Below are 21,006 nucleotides of genomic sequence, written 5' to 3'. Positions count from 1 at the left end.
ATATGGCGACTTGTGGAATAAAAACTGCACGACGACAAAAGGTAAGGCTTGTTTTTGTATTTAGCCCTGTTTTACTAAGAGTTTTATTTAATGTTTTTGTCTTAGTTGGTTAGCTGGCTGGGTTAACTATGTGTGCTCTATATCACATTAAGTCTTTATTGTGTTTTTATAAGTGTTATTGGCGGCTGTCATGACAAGATTTGTGAAGGGATCTTACAGTATGTTTTGATATTATTTTGTTTTAGTTTATCTGTTGCTGGAGTTGCACTTAGATAAGAATGACAACATTTGAAAAGCATTTTAAACAACCATGATTTCTATTTTTGTTTTTCATTTGTATTGCTTCCGTATTGTCAGTGAGTGTACATCCGTGCAATCATATGATTTTGTACAGGTTGGTGGAGTATGTACACATATGGATATAATGTGGTTTCATAGATTCGTTATTTGAATGGCCTTCTTGTACGAAGAATTTTTGCCATACCCTAGGTTTTCGTGAAACGCCGCCACTGCAGCCAGGTTAAGTCAAGTGTGCGTTTATCAAAAAATAATGCATACGTGTGAAACTTTTCTCAACCAAGCAGAATAAAGCAACAGCCCCGTAGTATAATTATTTATTATTGATCTGCCTCTTACCCTTACACTGTTTCTGGTGTATATGTATATATGTGTTTGTTAGTATTACTACAGTTTCCACCTGTTTCTCGGTTTAAAATGTCACAACAATTTTTTTATGGATTTGTTTATGTCGACACGTCGAACTTCACGCGGTCCGACACAGTCTGCAGTTTCTTTCTAATTTAAAATATTGTAAGTTATTTGAACGAACCATAATAAACATACTAATCTACTGTACTGAATATTGTTTTCGTTTTATGAAAATATTATTACATCGCTTCTTACGCGGTGGAGACATTAGCTTATGAAATTATTTGCTTACTTTTTGAAGTATTTGCTTTTTCATTTGAAACATAACAAAAGTACGCCCAAACATATTGCGAACTATTATAAACATTAACTACGGGTAAGCAGATTATGTTGTATATATTCTGTACTGTATTCACATTTTGGTAATAATATATAGTAGCAGAATAAATAAATCAGCTAAATCAGCATATTTTATCAACATAATATTAGTTGTTTTTAAACAATTATTGTATTTATTGTTTACATGTAATTTCTATGAAAGGTTTTACTGGATGGATTTGTAAATACAGATCATGATTGAATGTGCGCCACATACACATTCAGTTCTTGTGCATGGATTATGGTTAAAACAAATGTTTTGTAGAGATTTACTGCGTTTGTATTAGCTATTATGGCAACCCCTAACTGCAAAAAATAAGTCGGTCTTCTTGGATTTCATAATAAACAGCCAGTCAAAACGGCACACTTGTGTCCTTCGCAATAGACTACCTTTACCTTTAGTGGCTCACCGGAAGTCATAAACCGGAAAGCTCAAAGATGGCGGCGCCCACATTTACGTCAAGAAACAGGTGGATTGTTCTCCTCTATTGACGGTTTCTTTTCACACATTCACCATACATACTTTTTACTTCAACATTGTCAACCCCCTTTTATATATATATATATATATATATATATATATATATATATATATACTTTTTACTTCAACATTGTCAACCCCCTTTTTATATATATATATATATATTCATAACTGCTAAACACTTAGTATACATTCTGTGTTCCAATGTACCTGTGGTAAAGGTAATAATGCACGTTGCTGTGATGATCTTAACGCTAAAAAAAGTTTTATTTGGATGTAATCAAAGCAACTGTCCTGTAATATAAAGTATGAAATTAAAGCAACATGCTGAATATATAACCTCCAGCAATATTGTCCCATTATCCTTTTGTTTGTTCACACCAACAAGAAAAAAATTGCCATATTTTCAGATTTTTTTTGGAAATTTAACAATGTCGCAAGTTTTGAGGGGGCGTGCAATTGGCATGCTAACTGCAGGAATGTCCACCAGAGCTGTTGCCCGTGAATTGAATGTTAATTTTTCCACCGGATGAATTCGGTTTCACTGTACTGGGCAGATGGCAGACAGCGTGTATGAGGTTGTGTGGGTGAGCGGATTGCTGGTGTCTACGTTGAGGATCGAGTGGTGGTGTGGTTATGGACAACGAACACTGTGCATTCAAAATGTAATCCATAAAATGCACCCATTGTTGTGCCATTCATCCACGACCATCACGTTGTGTTGCAGCATGATAATGCACTGCCCCTTATTGCAAGGATCTGTACACAATTCTTGTCTTAGATCTTTGAGTTCCTTTTCTTACTATATTGCAATAGAATTAAGGATCATATTATACAGTACATAGTTTGTATCTGTAGGTGTAATCTGTAGGTTTCTCCATCAAAGTGTCTTTGGAGTTTCTTGAGAAATCTTTCCTTTTTTTTAGTAAGCACACACCCTTTATCTTTGGCTGTCATTTGTCAAGCCTATAAGTCGTCTATGTTGCTTTGAAGCTCCTTCATAAGCTATTAATCTCTAATGAGCTGATGTCTATGTGAGTCTTATTCAAGTATTTAATTGTAGCATTATGTGCTTGGAAAGGGATTTTTCTGGTGATCTTCTTAAATGTTTTTGGCTCTTTTAAACTTCTGTGACAGGTTCTCCCATAGATAAGTATGCATGTAGGCCTAGAAAGAGAGCACTGTTTATGGCATTCTCAGTGGATCTGTTTGACCTATATTGATGTGGTTCTAGGATGGTAGAGAGTACTGATTTAATGTGTCCTAGGATTAGTCTTTTGAAGCACTTGGATTTAGTAGGTGTTAGTGCTATTGGCCTATAATCATTCAGGGAGGTGATGTTAGATTGCTTGTGCACTGAAATGACAGTAGCCATTTTCAGGCATGTGCTAATGAGAGATTAAAGATATCCGTGAAAACCTCTGCAAACTGATGAGCACAGTCTCGGAGGACCCTGCCTGGTATCTCGTCTCGCCTTTTTGGCATTCATAGCTTTCAGAACACACTTGACCTCGTGTGTCTGGAGAACTAGAAAGCAATCTGCAGAGTCCAGCTATAAGGTGATGTTCAGTTCGGTTCTCTCTCAAGTCATTCAATTCTTTACCAGCATACTGCTGCTTGATATCACTGGGTCTCTGCTATCACACGTGTCTCTTTTTAGCGTGATGTGTGATGGCCTGTGTTGTTTTCATTGAATGTGGTCGGAAATGTTAGGGTCGAGCAGGGCAGAAAATAAACCGTGTCATCAGATAGTCAAAGGCCCTGTGTTGACATCTGCAGAAAAGGGAACGTATGGTTGTCCAATCATATGAATTGTACCAGACATCTACCACTTAAACCAGCCTTTATTGAACACTGCAGGAACATTTGGGCCACGCAGGCAGGAATAACACAACCACAACCTCTACAATTTCTTTTCTTTATTAAAGAAAGGCCACTGAATTCGGGTTCAGGCCAAGTTACATCAACAGGCTGTAATTTAGATCCCAAAAGAGTGTTATGTGAGAGATATGGGAGTGTTGGGTAAAAACATGCTGTTGGGTTTTGCATGCTGTGCACTTTTTTTTACATGCCACCCGCAGTCTATTTAAACCACGCAATATGTTATAGTGAGTGTATCAATTAAAGTGTTTACTTTTTACAGAAATAAAGTGTTTTATAGAATGCATGTGATTTATAAACTGTTTTTTGCCATGTGGCACTACACTGCAAAAAATGACTTTCTTTCTTAGTAGTAGGCTTGTTTTCAGTAAAAATATCTTTACATTTTTAAATTAAGATGTATTTTCTTGATGAGCAAATTACCTAGTCCAGTTTTTAGATAAAAATATAAACTTTAGGTAAATTAGTGCTTACTTTTTTCATAAACACTTAATTCAAGATAATTTTTCTTATTCCATTGGCAGATTTTTTTGCTTGTTTTATTCACAAATTCGCTTAATTTTTTAAGGTTATTACTTATTTTCCTAGGTAATTTTGCTCATCAAGAAAAAACATCTTAATGTAAGAATTTTTAGATATTTTTTACTGAAAAAAAAGACAAAAATACTAAGTAAGAAAGTAATTTTTGCAGTGTAAAACTAAATACGGGCCCCGGGCGGTAATTTAAAGTTGTTGTTTTTTAAGGGGGTGCATTATTTGTGTACATTTATGATCATGGCAGCAGTATCCAAGCAGAATCAGGGAAGTAAACTGTGAAGCACGGCAAAATGTGTATTTATTTGTACTGGCATGTGCTTGACAAATGCAAATATTTGAAATTCGTTAGTATTAAAGTTGTAGGTTTAAGTTAAAGGATTTTTTGGTTTTTGAGATCATAATAAACCACTGGATAAACATGAGAAATGCTGCTGTCCGGATCTATCATCGTGTCCATCGTCTTGGATTATCATTTGATTAGGTGCGATTTCCCTAAATATAGTACAGAAAACTCCTTTGTTGCTGAAATGTGATTTGGGATGTCTGAGAATGTGGAGCAACAGATACATTTAGCTTTCATGATTTCCTCTCTGTGGTCTGAAGAGCCATTAGGGTGATTGAGATAATGCATTTAGCTATGCTTCGGTTCATAGCTCATACGGTTCATTAAACTCTCGTGAGAATATATTTCTAGGCCACAGCAATTGTAGCTTATGAAAAGCCTAATGGGTTACCATATTAACTTGAGATCAAATAAAGATAAATAACATTTATGAGCTAACATGTCAATAGCCCTTTTATAATCTCACCAAGCTTATTTTAGCTTAGTTAGTCTCAATAGTGCTCTCTGTATTTTTCCTTTTTTTTTTGGTCTTCATCTTTCTGTATCATTGTTTTGTGTTTACCATTTTGTGTAAATAACCTCATTGCTATAGCTACCTGTTCAGCCACATATATTAGACCATAGCACATTGTAGATGCAACAGTCTATGCTACATAATAGGAGACAGTGATGAATTGGCTATATACAGTAGTTTCACCGGATAATTAACCTTTCCTGTAATTATCATTGCAACACTTTCAGTCTCATGTTGAGAGCTAGTAGCCAATAGGAAGCACATGATTCTGGATTTATGACAGCAGTGATGTGGCACAGTAAGCATCAAGTGCATTATTATATCCTGCGAGCAGGGCTTGATTGGCTCTGTTACGGTCAATTTTTAAACATCCACTCGCAAACTTCAAGCGCTCCCCATTGGAGGAATCCCTGCAGTTGTTTTGACTTCATCAAGTGGACAAGGGGATATTATTTGGACAGACGCTTGTCCTCTTGATTTTGATAAAGAAAGCATGTCTTGTTCATATTTAAACTTAAAGGGACACTCCACTTTTTATGAAAATATGCTCATTTTTCAGCTCCCCTAGAGTTAAACATTTGATTCTTACCGTTTTGGAATCCATTCAGCTGATCTCCGGGTCTGGCGCTAACACTTTTAGCATAGCTTAGCATAATCCATTGAATCTGATTAGACCATTAGCATCACGCTAAAAAATAACCAAAGAGTTTCAATATTTTTCCTATTTAAAACTTGACTCTCCTGTAGTTACATTGTGTACTGGCGAGCCATATCTGCCTAGAAAATCTCAATTTTAAATTTTCTGTTGGTCTTATTACACGATGTAACTAAAGAAGAGTCAAGTATTAAATAGGAAGAATAGTGAAACTCTTTGGTTATATTTAGCGCAATGCTAATGGTCTAATCAGATTCAATGATTGTGCAAAGCTATGCTAAAAGTGCTAGCGCTGTCACTAACTTTAAATGCAGTGACTTTTTATCTTTCATTTTACACGATTGCTAGTGATTCATTAAGCTCTTGTGCTAATACAGTGTACCTGTTGTTATAGGTATGATTATGTGGAAGTGGAGGAGCCTGTCGGAGGGATGGTACTGGGGCGTTGGTGTGATTCCCAAGTGCCCCCAGGGCCACAAGTATCCAAGGGTAACCAGATCCTGATCCGCTTCGTCTCTGATGAATATTTTCCATCGGACCCAGGTTTCTGCATCCGTTATTCTTTACTTCAACAGGTAAGTAGCAACTTAATCCCTGTAGGAACTAAAATATTGTGTAACTATTTTAAACACTTGTGCAGTGGCTTAACAGTGAATAATGTTTTGAGTCATAATGGCCCTCTGCTGAATTAAATTAAGATCTGATTGACATTACTCTGGGTTACAGTGAATAGTACGCATCATTCTGTGCGCTCTTTTATAAAAAATATAGTTTCCACTGTTCCCAAACATTAAAAGCGAGCTAGCCTAGCAGGATAGCTGTAATTACTGTTTCTCTTCTAAAATGACCTGGCGACCTTAAATGTCATTTAAGAAACTTGAAGTAATAATCATATTCTTCCGTTTTCCCTAATGCTTCACTTCATGTGGTGGTGAAAGCCACAGTGGGTGGGTGACGGTGTTTTCCACCTTGGCTACGGTTCAGTTTCCTCCCTTTAATTTATACCCTGACAGGCATCACATGGAACATTTGAAAAGGATCATTCCCCTGAAATGATTTAATAGTCATGCTTGGCTTTGATGTGTGATGCCTGTCAAACTTTTATAACTCCACTTTCCCCTAAATTTGTTTATTGAGCCCTTAGAGCGTGTCTGAACACTTTGCCCCGACATTGAAAATTGGTCTTATTGTTTTCATTTGAACAAAGGTTTGCTTATCTGCCTCTGTAAAATCAAGGTTGCATCTTTACTGTTCAAACATAATTTATTTCAGAGATTGTGGTGAGATACTAAATTAGACAGGACAAGTGTGACCATGGATCATTGCATGCAAAGAAAAACACATTAGACACTTTCATATTTGATTTTTCAGTTAATCATTTGTGAACCTGGGGTCATAAGGGTCAGGAATGAATAAGCTTTCCATTGATGTATGGTTTGTTAGGTTAGGACAATATTTGGCAAAGAAACAACTATTTGAATATTTGGAACTAAGGGGGGGGGGTCTTAATAATAGTAAGTGAGAAAAATATTGAGAAAAGTTATGCAAATGAAGCAACACATATTACTAATGATAAATATTTTTTTATATATTTACAGTAGGAAATTTACAAGATAACTTCATGCAACATGATCTTTATTTAATATGCCAATGATTTTTGGTCTAAAAGAAAAAGTTATTGTTTTAACCCATACATATCATGTATTGTTAGCTATTAAATTAAACCTGTTCTGCTTATGACTGCTTTTGTGGTCCAGGGTCACCTTTTAGTTCATCTCATACCCCTTATAGTTAAAATGCTGGAGCCAGTGCTCGGCTGGGAATTGGTGAACCTCTCTCTGATCCTGGCTTGTGTTTTTATTTAATGTAACTGTCATAACTACAATAAAACAAAAACAGAAGGGTTGCAAAATCATCGCCAACACTCTGATAATGGAAAATTAAATCTAAGTAATAGCATGAAATATAGCACTAGTACCCTTCTGATTATTTAGATATTTTATGTTTGATTTATGTCATAATTCTTTCAAATTCAAAATTAAGGATGTTATTATGTGGGATAAAATGAGCACATTAAATGAGCACATTCTGTACTCTTTATTCACTGTGGTGGTTTTTATTATTGCTGGAGGGAGGTGTGTTTTGGCTTTCTTTGGTTATAACTCACATCAGCGAAGGTGTGTTTGAATGGAGCTCTATTTATAGTGTTTGTGGAGGAGGATGTCGAGCAAACCTTCAATTCCAGCACTGCTTCCCCAGCCTCCTCCAGTCCTGACTCACACAATTGGAGTTTGGTTTTTTGTATGCTAGGCTCGTGGCTGCTTTGGAGTCGATGTGCAATGATGCACATTTGCAGTGTTAACATTGTTAATTTTGCTGTGACAGTATTACAAAAAAACAATGCTTATTTGTAGTGTTGGGTTCAGGTCGAAATGTATTGTGTATGTTGAAGAAAACAAGTTCCTTCTTGACAGGTTTAACATTGGCTTTTACCTTTTCATATATCATCTGTCTGACTTGTACAAATGACTAAGTAGCATACAGAGGTTTGCCAGCATACAGATAAGTGATCAGTCTTGTGCACTATGACGTAACTAACAAAACATATGTCAAAAAGCAGAACTCTAGATGAGAGATTTTTCAAGTAAACCTGACAACACAAACATATGAAGTAGATAAGATCAGACATTTACAGAGATCAATGTTTTTCACTCAAGTGTGTGTGGTTAGCACCTGCACATTACCGAATGTTATTGCATTGGCTGTTGTGTAACATTATTGTTTAGGTAGTCTTCCTTCTACTCACTTTTCACAAATCAAGTAAACTTCTCATTAAAAAAACTCTTCAGGGTTATTAAGAATAACAGTTTATTTAATCATCGTCTTTGAAGTGTGTTGATGCAAGTAAAATGTGTGCTTCAGATTCTCTAGTTGAAGGTTTTTCTGATGATGAAATGTAGAAAAATGAGCGCCCTGAACCTTTAAGTTTTGGCCGACTCTTGGTTTTGCATTCCATGGCAATGGACCGCCATGTTGGAAAAGCAGAATTCTGTTTCTCTGTGGTCAACCTCAGCTACTGGAAACCCAGGACCATGGGGGCAGCCCTGCTCTTTCTGTTTAAACAAGCAATCACTCCCCTTCACCACTTCCACAAAGAGAAGGGGGAAAATAAGACCCAGCTGTGATGCTCAGGAAGAGATTTTGGAAACCGGTAAGAGTTTAAGGAAAGAGGTCATTAAAACAGCACCCAGCTCTGGAAATAAAAGTTTTTTTTATTTAAAGGAACATGCTTGTTTCTTTTAGCACCAGGAGGACATTTTCCAATTTGAATTGACTGAAAGGTGCCTCATTTCATCTGCTTAATGATTTTTACTGGCCTTGTACAATTACAGTACCCAAAGAGTGTACAGAACAAAAATAAATGATGATTTTTGCCATACTTAACAGGTTTCATTGGACCCAGTAGGGAGACGGTTGCGGAGGCCAAAGCAAGTTCAGGTCATGTTTTTTTTAACCATCTGAAACCACTTTTTCTCTTCAAAAGAAAGTGGTTTACATGCAGTGTGAACAGTGTGCACATGCCTTTGCTTTCTACTCCATGTGAGAACCTTTTGTAGTTGTAGTTGCACTTGTTTTTAAAGTAATTGTAGATGGCAGTTTTGTTTAACAGAACTATGAGCAGAATGTTTTACTCTAAGTGAATGGAAAGCACTGCATTTGTTCAGGAGTACCACAACGATTATTGAATTACACGAGATGTCATTTTAAACACAGTGTCTATTCAAGATTTAAAGCAAAATGTTTGGAAAGTCTTGACTTCATTTTTCTCCTGCTCATTTTTTAAACTAAATATATGATTGGCATGCCACCTGGCATGGTCTTGACCAAAATATGTTCACACGGGTGACTCACACATTTTTGAGCGAGATCTTGGTTTTCTACAGAGCTGATGCGTTACTGGCAGACGTTGAATCAGTGCTCCTATGTCTATATCTGAGTCTAAGCTATTTTTCTTGTGTTAGAAAAACATACAGCATGTTCTACATGTTGTGACACATGAAGTTTATTTAACTAAGTTCGGGAGGAGCATGGTCATGTAATCCAACCAATCCGCACGAAGAGGTATCTATATATAGTCATCTCTGTCCTGTGACAGTTTTTGCAGCATCCCTCCTCCACCACATCGCCTCGCTCTCACTAGTACATCTATCCCAGTTAAAGAGGGGAGAGTACTCTGGGTTTGGGCAAAAAATACAGACGCCTCTCGCCCTTCCCATCCGACAAGATGGCAAATATGTTTAATCTCATACCCTATTGATTACATGTTAATGCGAACGCGTGAAATTGCACATATTAAATGAATGAAAAGGTCCTAATATGTATCATTTATGTACAGATATGTACCAATATGTACCTTTTGAGGTACCAATATGACCCTTTAAGTACAAAGATGTACCTTTTGAAAGGGTACTGTCCAAGTGACCGCGTTTCTACCTTTATTATGACACAACTTGAATAACAAATGTTTATTGGTGCATTGTGTTGTGTACCTGTTGTTGTATTGGTAGATCATTTTGTTAGCAACGCAAAGGTCATAGGTTTGATCCCCAAGTGAAAATACTGATAAAAAGTATACCTGTAAGTCGCTTTGAAAAAAGTGTCTGCCAAATGTATAGATGTAAGTGTAAATGCATTGGGCAAGCTGCTATCTGTATATTCTACATTTAAGTTTTACATTCAGGTTAATCACACATTTTACCCACGTAGACTTTGAATGTCCAAAGTCTTAGGAAGTTAACTTATTTTGATAAAATAACTTCAAGTCCTCTTTTTCAATGCCAGTGTTGGATTTTGAGAAATTGTATTTGCCAAAGTCGAATAAAAATCTGTCTTGTTTCATGAGCGAAGTGCACGAGTTCTTTTTTATCCACCTCACTAGGGACACTTGGCTGTGGTTTCATAGAGCAGGGCTCATATGATCTTTAATTTACAGATTGACATGAAGCCTCACATTCACAAGCTGCTAATGGTTTCCATTCAACGCTGATGACCAAAGCCAAAACTGGAAGCCAGTTTTCTGTAATGAATGACAACTGCATGTGCAGGTTTTTTGGGAGAAGTTGTATTATGATGGTAATACATTTTGAGTTCGGTCTGTTTTTTAAGAGATGTTTATACCATGGTCTGTTTAAATACTCGATTCTGATTGGCTGGAAGGTGTGCATTAAAACCATTTAATGCACAGGTAGTTCCAGTCAGTTTGATTACAGTTAGAAATGAATCTGCTACTATAAACATTGGTAACCATAGTAACACAGTTACTCTTGCAGAGAGAGAGAGAGAGAGAGAGACATAAGTGCGTCTCTCTTTAAAGTGTTCAGGTTTTATTTCAGCACTACTTTATTTAAAGCGGATGGAGTGCGAGCCTTAACTTAAGAAAATGACCATAATTTTTACCCGTCTGTTAAAAAATTACACTGTTAACATTAATTACAGCTTTAACTTGGCAAATAACCAAGGTATAAGCGGGATAATCCACGGCTAGCCATGCATTAAAGGGTTTTAATGCACTTCGCAGAGACAACCACCCTCCGCTACGCGTCGGGTGGTTCTTCGCCTCTACGTCGTGCATTAAAACCCTTTAATGCATGGCTAGCCGTGGATTATCCCTTACTTATATACATTTAAATTTGACATCATGCACTTAAGTTTTTTTAAATATTTAGCAGCAACGTTATAGAATAAAAACATTTTTGGTTCCCTAAAGCAGTGGTTCTCAAACTGGGTGTCGTGAGATTGTGCCAAGTAGCGTTGTAGTCAAGACCACCTAAACCGAGACCAAGTCATGACCGAGACCAAGACCAAGACAGGCCGAGACAAGACCAAGACTTTAAAGGGTCAAGACCAAGACAGGCCGAGACCAAGTCAAGACCAAGACCAGTGCAAGTCACTGCTTTAAAACACTTAGATGTGTCAGGTAAAATGTGGGTAAGTAAAAAAATCTTTAACCTGTTTCTTAAACACTTAATTCAAGAAAATTTCGAGAAAAATTTGCTTAGCACATTGGCAGTTTTAGGCACAAAATCACTTAAATTTGATATTTTTGCTCTAAATCTAGACTTATTTTCTTGGGTCTTTTTCTTCATGAAGAAAAAGCATTTTAATTTAAGAATTTTTATATATTTTTACTGAAAACAAGACAAAATACTAAGAATAATTTTTTCTTGAAAATTTTTTTTTGCAGTGTGCCATCAGTTGTGGTCTTGACCGGTCTTGAAATAAAATTCAGAGTCCTCTTTGTCTGAGACCAAGATGAGACCGAGTAAAAATGCGGTCGATTCCAAGACGAGACCTAAGACCTTTAACTCTTTCACCGCCATTTACGAGATATCTCGTCAATTAAGAGAAAATGCTTCCCCGCCAATGACGAGATTTTCCGCCTTTCCGCAATACCGCTATTATCCACCAGGTGTATAAGTATAAGTTGCGGACCTCTTCCGCAACCTATACGACCCGGAAGTAGTGTCTCACGTGAAAGAGAAAGAACTCCGTATATGTTTTAAAGATCGCTCTGCATCTGATCTCTATCAAAAGTCCTTCCCAAAAATGGAACTATCTCAGCTTTTTGCTCAAAATTGGGTGTTTTTGAAGAAACCTACCCATGTTTGAGAGGTGATCACAAGGTGAACTAATGAAGGTAGGATTTTTTTGTTTGAAAGCAGAGGGTCCGTTCTTTCATCTGATATATTGTTTGTTTATATATTTAAAGAAGAACATTTTCTGGAAGGCATTAAACTTTTGTGAAAATCATGAAAAACGCTGGCGCTGGCTGGCAACTTTTTTTAAAAATGCTGGCGGGGAAAGAGTTAAAAAGTGGTCTTGAGACCAGTCTTGAGACCGAGACCGGTCTCGAGAACTACAACACTAGTGCCAAGGGGCCCTCGGTTTTGACATTTTATAAAATACATGAATTTAAAGGTGTAGCGGAGGATTTTCGCGAATTTTAGAAAAGTACTGCCTTCTCCACGTTTTTAAAAAATGCAATTGCGCAACAATCCTGATTGACAACTAGGAGGACCAATAGTCTTGATGATCCACCCGGAAGAAGAAAATCCTCCGCAATACCTTTAATTTAACTTAAATTTTGTGTAACTAAGTCTAAGAAAAAAAAGGCTACTAACCAACGGCATTACTTTGTATAATGTAAAATGTTTTGTTTAATTAAAATGTTTTGTTTTAGAAAGTTTTATGTCATAAATTTTCTCTGGTGGGACATGAAGGAATGCACCGTAAACAAGGGAGGCCGCACGCCGAAAAACATTTGAGAATTTTTGACTTGAAACAACAATTTCTTTCTCATTTTTTATAATCTGTAGGACCTTTCTCCAGTAAGAAGAACCTTTTGTGCAGCAGAACCTGGATGTTTTAGGGAACCGTACAGCCTGACAAAGACCCTTTTAGGAACCTTTATTTTTGGGAGTTTGCATGAAATACATGTGATAATTATTAATTAATAAAATATATGTTAATTTAGCATTTTTACAGTGGCTTTGCTCTCAATTTTTTTTTACTGAAAATATATTTTTGAATAAAACATGTTTTTACCCTAACAGAATGCAACATTCAAGCATTTTTCTGTAGTGGTCTCAGACCAGTGACTTTATTCAGGCTCTGATGGTGACCTTATTTACTGCTTGCTTCATTGCAGCGATATGTTATCGTTGTAAAAAATCCGACCTTTCATTAACATCATGTCCTTTATACGGTGGTTGCCGCGCCAACTCGCTCCCTACCTGTAACCTGATTTTGGAGTGCGCTATTGGACGTGTCACTCATAGGGGGATTATGTTAGTATTCCTGAATTAAGCAGCTGGATAAAGGACATGTTGACAGATCCCGCAGGACCTGAGGCATTGGAGTAGAGTTGAACCTTGTATAGAATTATGATTTCCTGCAGGTTGCCCAACACCACGGGTATCATTGTTGATGTCCTGGCACACAGTAGAGTTCAAACAGGGTGAAGGTTTTTACAGGATGGTTAATTGATCTTGTGGATAAAGTGTCAAAGAATACATTAAAACAATTGCTAATTTATATTAAATGAATATAATATTAGATTATTAAATTATTACATATTAGGCAGAGACTTAATATTCTGTCTTTATATCCCTGTTTTCATGTTTATATTTTGTGTTTTCAGAAACAACAGGAGCCTGAGGCAGCTGCGCAGGTTCTTTCATGGATGCAGAGTGTTGATGCTTTGAATGAGGCTGTATCTACTTTCAGTACAATGGAGGAGGTGATGAAATACTTGGAGCCAGAGCGCTGGCAGGTGGACATGGAGGACCTTTACAAGCCTACTTGGCAGGTGGTGGGCAAGTCTTTCTTCCACCAAAAGAAAAGAGGTAAAGATCATGTGTTCAGAATCATTTTAACACATTTGTTTTAGTCAAAGTTTCTGGTCTTTTTTAAAGTGCTTTTTATTTCGTCATTGTTTACAGTGTAGCTCAAAAGGTCATGGGTTCGATTCCAGGGAGCACACTACAAAATAAATGCTCTACAAGTTGCTTTGGATAACAATGTCCAAAACTAAAATGGCATATATTTAAAATATATGAAATACATGAAAAATTACATTTAACAATAGTGAAAAAGAAAATGTGCTTTAACCAAACTTTAAACACATATACACAGGTATTTAAATATATATTTTTGTATTCATTTAAACTTTTTAAATTTGTTTGAATTAATCATCCATAAGCTTTAGTCTATAGCGATTTAAAGGGGCACTTCACTTTTTTTGAAGTGTCATTTTCCAGCTCCCATACAGTTTTGAAATCCATTCAGCTGATCTCCGGGTCTGGCGGTAACACTTTTAGTATAGCTTAGCACAATCCATTGAATCTGATTAGACCATTAGCATCAAGCTAAAATGATTTTTTTTCTTTTTAAAACTTGACTCTTCTGTAATTACATTGTGTACGAAGGTTTGACAGAAAATTAAAAGTTGAGATTTTCTAGGCAGATATGGCTAGGAACTATACTCTCTTTCGGGGGTGATAATCAAGGACTTTGCTGCCGTACCATGGCTGCAGGGGGCGCAATGATATTACGCACTGCCCGAATATAGTCCCCTGCTATTGAAAGTTACCAAGGGGACTATTTTCAGGCGCTGCGTAAGTCCGTGATTGCTATGCAAATATGAGAGTGTAGTTCCTAGCCATATCGGCTTATGCTGCATTTACACCAACCGCGGTAGAGGCGGCAAGCGCTTGTGATTTACATGTTAAGTCAATGCAAAGATGCGATTACACGCGGATTATTATCCTTCGGCGTGGTCCACGCGATCCGTGCAAATTGAGCGTTGCCGTTTGAAATGCGCGAGTTGAAAAATCTGAACTTCGGCGAATTTCCATGCTGCGTTAACCAATCAGAACCTTGCTGTAGTAGTGATGTGATTACAGGAAGCGAGCAGAGTGGCGGAGTCTCTGCGGAGTCACAGAAGCCCCTCCCATGACGCGAATTTCTGCGTGAATTTCTCGAATGACTAGAATTTCACGCGCGGATGAAGCGAGTGAACTCAAATGTTCAAGCGGCAAACTTGACGCGGTACATGCGTATTTTACGCCTCTTCCGCGGCTGGTGTGAACGCACAGTTAGAAAATCACAACTTTTAATTTTTCTTCAGTCTTAGTACATGATGTAACTACAGAAGAGACAAGTTTTAAATAGGAAAAATATCGAAACTCATTGGTTATTTTTGAGCACGATGCTAATGGTCTAATCAGATTCAATAGATTATGCTAAGCTCTGCTAAAAGTGATACCACCAAATCCAGAGATCAGCTGAATGGATTCCAAAACTGTAAAAATCTAATGTTTAACTCTAGGGGAGCTGGAAAATGAGCATATTTAAAAAAAGTGGTGTGTCCCTTTAAAGTCGTTTGATTATAATTAACGTAATGCGTATTTTCCCTATCATGTTTCCTTTTGTTGACGAAAAAACATAAAAATCCCTTTGCAAGCAAACGTTTTGGTCTGTAATTTCACTGATGAGAGGAACACTATTTTTGGAATGCATTTGAAAGCCACATCTATTTGTGCTCGTGTAGGAGTGGTGGATCTAAACCTGCTTCGAGAGGAAGTACAGATGTACAGTTGCACTCCACGAAATTTTTCCGTCTCACTGCGCGAAGAGCTGAAAAAGACAGACGCGATCTTTTGGCCCAGTTGCCTGCTGGTGAAGCGCTGCGGGGGAAACTGTGCCTGCTGCTCTCATCGCTGCTATGATTGCCAGTGCTCGCCCACCAAGGTGGCCAAGAAATACCATGAGGTATAACACTAAGAGCCTCTTATCTGTGTGTGCGAAAGGTGTGATTTGTTTGAAAGCTTTATAATCTTTTCTTTCGCAGGTTTTAATGCTAAAACACAGGACAGGGGGTCGCGGGCTGCAAAAAACTCTGACAGACGTCCTCTTGGAGCACCACGAGGAGTGTAGCTGTGTGTGTAAAAATGACTCCGACTAAACCAGTCCTAGGAAAATACACTGGCCCCCCAACAGACTTTGCTTCACCCAGGGAATTTTTTTCTGGCAAAGTGAGCGTTTTTACCCTGATGTTGCAAACTAATGAAACCCAGGTTTGGAGATCTTATCTTGACTCATCTAAGCCTATAGTTCCATTCTCTTCGGGCTCCAAATCCATCAAGAATTAACCCATGAAGTTTCCACTGGCCTCATGATAGCATGGAATATTTGGAGGATAATTGGACACAGTCCTTACTTCTGTGTGTGCAGGTTTGCATATAATGTACTGTATAAGTGTGTGTGTGCGCACATGCACAGACCAATCCAGGTTTAGGAAATGAGAATGCGGAAGAGATGATCTTAAAATTTATATCTTGGATTCCAGGATAACTAGATGGCCTGAAGTGAGTTGAGTGATTTTGGTTTGGATGAGTAAGTGAATAAAAGGAAGAGAGAGAAAATGAGAAAAAGCCAAACTAAACTATGAATTACTGTTACTCCAAAGGGACTCATGTGTTTCCTAAAGATGTGTTACTTGAGGAGCAAGCACATTTGGCAACAGATGTTTTCTTGAATAGTTTTTGGGCTTATTTTTCATCACAGAAAATATCAAAGGACCCTAGCTGTAACATCGTGCATCCACTTTCAAAGGAGGACAATTTTGTGGTGGTTTGGACACTGTCTTTTATAGGATATCCCAAAGACATGAATTTCTTGAATAGACCAGCTCTCCACTGTCTTCTTATCACTGAATTGAAAGCCAGATTTTCATTAATAGATTGTAAAGAGTCATTCAGGGAAGATGAGCATGTCATTTTGCTACTTTTCAAAATGAAATGATTGAACAGCGGAAATCTTTTTGCTCATCTTTTACTGTTTGAAACGAACTATAGACTCTTGTGAGAATGGCTTCATTCACACTATTAAACTATAAAAATGCAAAAGTGAATCTTGTGTAAATACATTTAAAGTTCTGTTTTTTGGACTTTTTTCTACATTATTACAATTTTTGGTACTGAATTTTTGGACAGTTTTGTTAGAATCTTTTTCCGCTTTCATAATCACAGTAGTATTTTGTTGCAGTATTAGGCACTCTTTTGTGGAGACATTTATACTTTTCAATTCCACTTGTTTGATATACGTAATAAAGCATTGTTTTGGATTAAGGAATGTTAGATGTTCATGTACATAGACTTTTTAGAATTTAAAGGGACATAGAACTGCCAGTACTCTGTTGCTCTTACCATTTAAATGATTATCAAACTTTTTGTGGGTTTTCCAAGTGACACACAAGTTATAAACTGCAACCTGACATCAACCTTTCAGATATAAAAGATGCATTAAAACACATCAAACTGCTGTCTGTCTCACTTAAAAATGTTACTTTTTCTTAATTGTGTTACTTAATAATGCCTTAAAATGTTACGCTCAGACAGTTTCCCAGATAGGGTTTAGATTAAAGGATTAGTCCATTTTCTTAAAAAATGAAATCCAGATAATTTACCCACCACCATGTCATCCAAAATTTTGATGTCTTTCTTTGTTCAATTACGAAGAAAATATATTTTTTTGAGGAAAACAATCAAGGATTTTTCTTATTTTAATGAACTTCAATGGACCCCAACACTTTAAAATAAAAAAATTTAAATTGCAGTTTCAAGGGACTCTAAACGATCCCAAAGAGGCATTAGGGTCTTATCTAGCGAAACGATTGTCATTTTTGGCAAGAAAAATAAAAAATATGCACTTTTAAACCACAACTTCTCGTCTGTCTCCGGTACTGTGATGCACCAGCACGATCTCACATAATACGTCATCACGTCAAGAGGTAAAGATGATGTATGCGAAACTTCGCCCCAGTGTTTACAATTGTCGAGAAAGAGGACCGTTCCGACGTTGTTGTATGTGGAATGATACTAATTCATGTCTTTGTGTCAGTTTATTGTTTAAAATGGTCAGCAAATGTGCATTTCATATATGTAACACGTGACCTTTCCACGTCATTACGCAATTACGTGAGGTCGCGCTGGCACGTCACAGGACCGGAAGAAAACGAGAGGTTGTGGTTTAAAAGTGCATATTTTTTATTTTTCTTGACAAAAAATTACAATCGTTTCGCTAGATAAGACACTTATGCCTCTTTTGGGATCGTTTAGAGTCCTTTGAAACTGCAATTTTAAACTGCATTAAAACTGTTAAGTGTTGTGGTCCATTTAAAGTCCATTAAAATGAGAAAAATCTTGGAATGTTTTCCTCAAAAAACATAATTCTTCTCGACTGAACAAAGAAAAACATCAACATTTTGGATGACATGGTGGTGAGTAAATTTACAAGATTTTTTTAAGACAATTGACTAATCCTTTAATCCAGGACTAGGCCTTAGCTATATTAGAACATTTAAGAAGTTTAACAAACATACCAAGATGTTTGCATCTTGAGACAAAACAATGGCACTGATATATGTTAAGATATGTCAGTGCAAGATGTTTTTAAATGAAGCCAGCTCAAACATGCATTTTAGTCTGCAACTAGGATAAGTGCTGTCTGGGAAACCGCCCCATGGTGTTTTTGGACAAATATATAATACATTTTAATTGGTTTCTATAGAAAAGTGAATCTCTGCATACTGTGATAGAGTAGACATTTTACACGTGAGAGTGTTACGTTTTGAGATTTTTTAATTCTCATATTTATCACTGTTGTCCCATTATATTAGGCTAAACATATTTCTGCCTTGTTTATATTTTGTGTCATGGAAAAAAATAACTTAAAGTACTTACAAATGTATTCACAGCAGATATTGGTTATGCTTTTATGTGTAGATGACGAACATGTCATTTTGCATGTACATGGGTGACAAAGTGAATAATAATATTGTACTTGTGTAACTGACACATATCATATCATATAATGTCAGTGACAGAACAATGATAAAACATTTCAAGAGCTTTGAGATGACACATAAAAGCTGGAACAATATAACAAATGACTCAGAAATAACATCACAGAAAAATAACACTTTGATCACAAATTTCATTTTGATTGACTCGACAAGCAGCTGAGTAAACAAAATGGGCAACATTCTTTGCTTAAACTTGACATGATGACTCAATCTATGTTATTCCTTGTCTGATGTCCATTGCCTCGTTCCTTCTGATTCATTCCTCTGTCATTTTGTAAACAGTTATTCTTTGATGTTATGTTTTTGTTTTTAAACTTTGAACACCTACACTTGGCAAACCATTCAAACAAGCCACCTAATGCTTTGAGATCAGCCATTAGTCTGAAAGTCAGGTCTGTTCTTTCATTTGATATTTTATGTTTATTTAAAGAAGAGAATTTTTCTGCAAGGCTTTTTCAGCTTCAGTCACACTTGATTCTGAGGAACTACTTTGTTTGGCGGAAGAGTAATATATGTACTAATATAATTACAACTTATTTTTGTTTTATTTTATAAAATCCCGCTAACGTTATGCATATGAAAGTAACCGTTTTATAAACGCAATAAACCCCTCGAAGCGTTGGGTTACCAGTGCATTTTATAACAGCTAAGGGGGTTTTCCGCTTCGCGTTGTGCCTAACAACGCCCCTTAGCTGTTATAAAATGCACTGGTTACCCACTGCTTCTTGGGGTTTATTGCTTTATTTTGTAGGTGTGAGCAAAAATGTGCTATTTGGGGTGTGTTCTTTAAAATCCAAATGAGCGGATCTCTGCACTAAATGGCAGTGTCGTGGTTGGATAATGCAGATTAAGGGGCGGTATTATCCCCTACTGACATCACAGAGGGAGCCAAATTTCTTTCACATGCTTGCAGATAATGGTTTACCAAAACTAAGTTACTGGGTTGTTCTTTTACACATTTTATATGTTGATAGAAGCACTGGGGAAGCAATTACAGCACTTAAACATGGAAAATGGGTGAAAAGCATGCAGTAATCATGTCAATATTTATATATTAATTTAATATTATGAAAACCTAATAGGCTGTTTCAACACAATCTCATGGCAATATGTAACTATTTTAAGAAGTGGCAAATTTCTATTAATTTGTACACTGTTAACACCGATATTGTCTTACTTAAAAATCATGTAAACATCACTTAATATTTTGAGTTTTGGAGATGCGCTTCAAAATCTTAGTTCATTTCACTTTTAAACATATCAAATTCATTAAACTGAAACTTTCAAGTGAAATGAACTTAACATTTTCGGTACATGTTGTAAGGAATACCCATAATCCATTGTGTTAGAGATTTTTTATTATTTTTGCTTTTCAGAGCATAAGAACTGATCCAAACTTTAACTACTTAAAGCAACACTATGTAGTTTCCATGTAAAAATGACTTACAGCTCCCCCATGTGGTTGAAAAGCGCAACAGTGCCTGGTATCAGACACCTTTCTGGATGCAGGGAGAGGGGCGGGGCTGTGTTTGCTACCCGCCACCCCCACTTTCAGAGTGTGCTTGTAGCAGCTAGGAGTCTGCTCAGGTTGCAGCAACAGTACAATTTGTCCAGTTAAAAGTTGTTCTATCACTGAAATAATTTTAGAGACATTATTTAAAGGTAAAAAAACTACATAGTGTTGCTTTAAATATTTGTTAATTAAATGTGATATAGGCTTAAACTATTAAATATAATGTTTATATAATGTATAATTCCCTGGGTGATATAATGTTTATATAATGTATTGTTGTAAATGATAATTTTGTAAAGTCACCATTCTGGTGATCAGTGTTTACTTACTTGAACCCTGTTCAGCACATTTTATTGTAGTTCTCTCCACAGTACTGCCAGTTCAAGTTTTTTGTATGTGTTTATGTGGAGAATCAAGTTTATTCAATGACTGACTTTAGTTGGTTGTGAGTTTTGGAGTAATATGCCATTTATAACACTAAAAGTAATATAATTATAAATTAATTTAAAAAAAGAAAGTCTTTGAACTAAGTGGAGATGTTGGACAGCGCAATTAATATTACACATTTTTAATGATACTGAAATTATTAGAAATTTTTAGGTCAAATGTACACTTGTTTTAGTTCACTTT

General features: G+C 36.5%; 1 protein-coding gene across 1 annotated transcript in view; it reads left to right on the top strand.

The window, feature by feature from the left end:
- Window positions 1-17,320, top strand: part of pdgfc (platelet derived growth factor c) — a 46,236-nt gene extending 28,916 nt beyond the window's left edge. Inside the window, exons 3-6 of the mRNA XM_065272544.1 lie at window positions 5,832-6,012; window positions 13,638-13,842; window positions 15,549-15,769; window positions 15,849-17,320. Of these exons, the coding sequence (XP_065128616.1) occupies window positions 5,832-6,012; window positions 13,638-13,842; window positions 15,549-15,769; window positions 15,849-15,962 (721 nt within the window). The 3' untranslated portion in view covers window positions 15,963-17,320. The remainder of the gene's footprint in view (window positions 1-5,831; window positions 6,013-13,637; window positions 13,843-15,548; window positions 15,770-15,848) is intronic.
- The last annotated feature ends 3,686 nt before the right edge of the window (window positions 17,321-21,006 follow it).

The sequence above is a fragment of the Paramisgurnus dabryanus genome, chromosome 16 (genome assembly GCF_030506205.2).
Source record: "Paramisgurnus dabryanus chromosome 16, PD_genome_1.1, whole genome shotgun sequence".
In the NCBI taxonomy this organism is placed as follows: domain Eukaryota; kingdom Metazoa; phylum Chordata; class Actinopteri; order Cypriniformes; family Cobitidae; genus Paramisgurnus; species Paramisgurnus dabryanus.
Note: the sequence above shows the minus strand (reverse complement) of the source record. Positions and strands in the feature narration are given on the sequence as shown.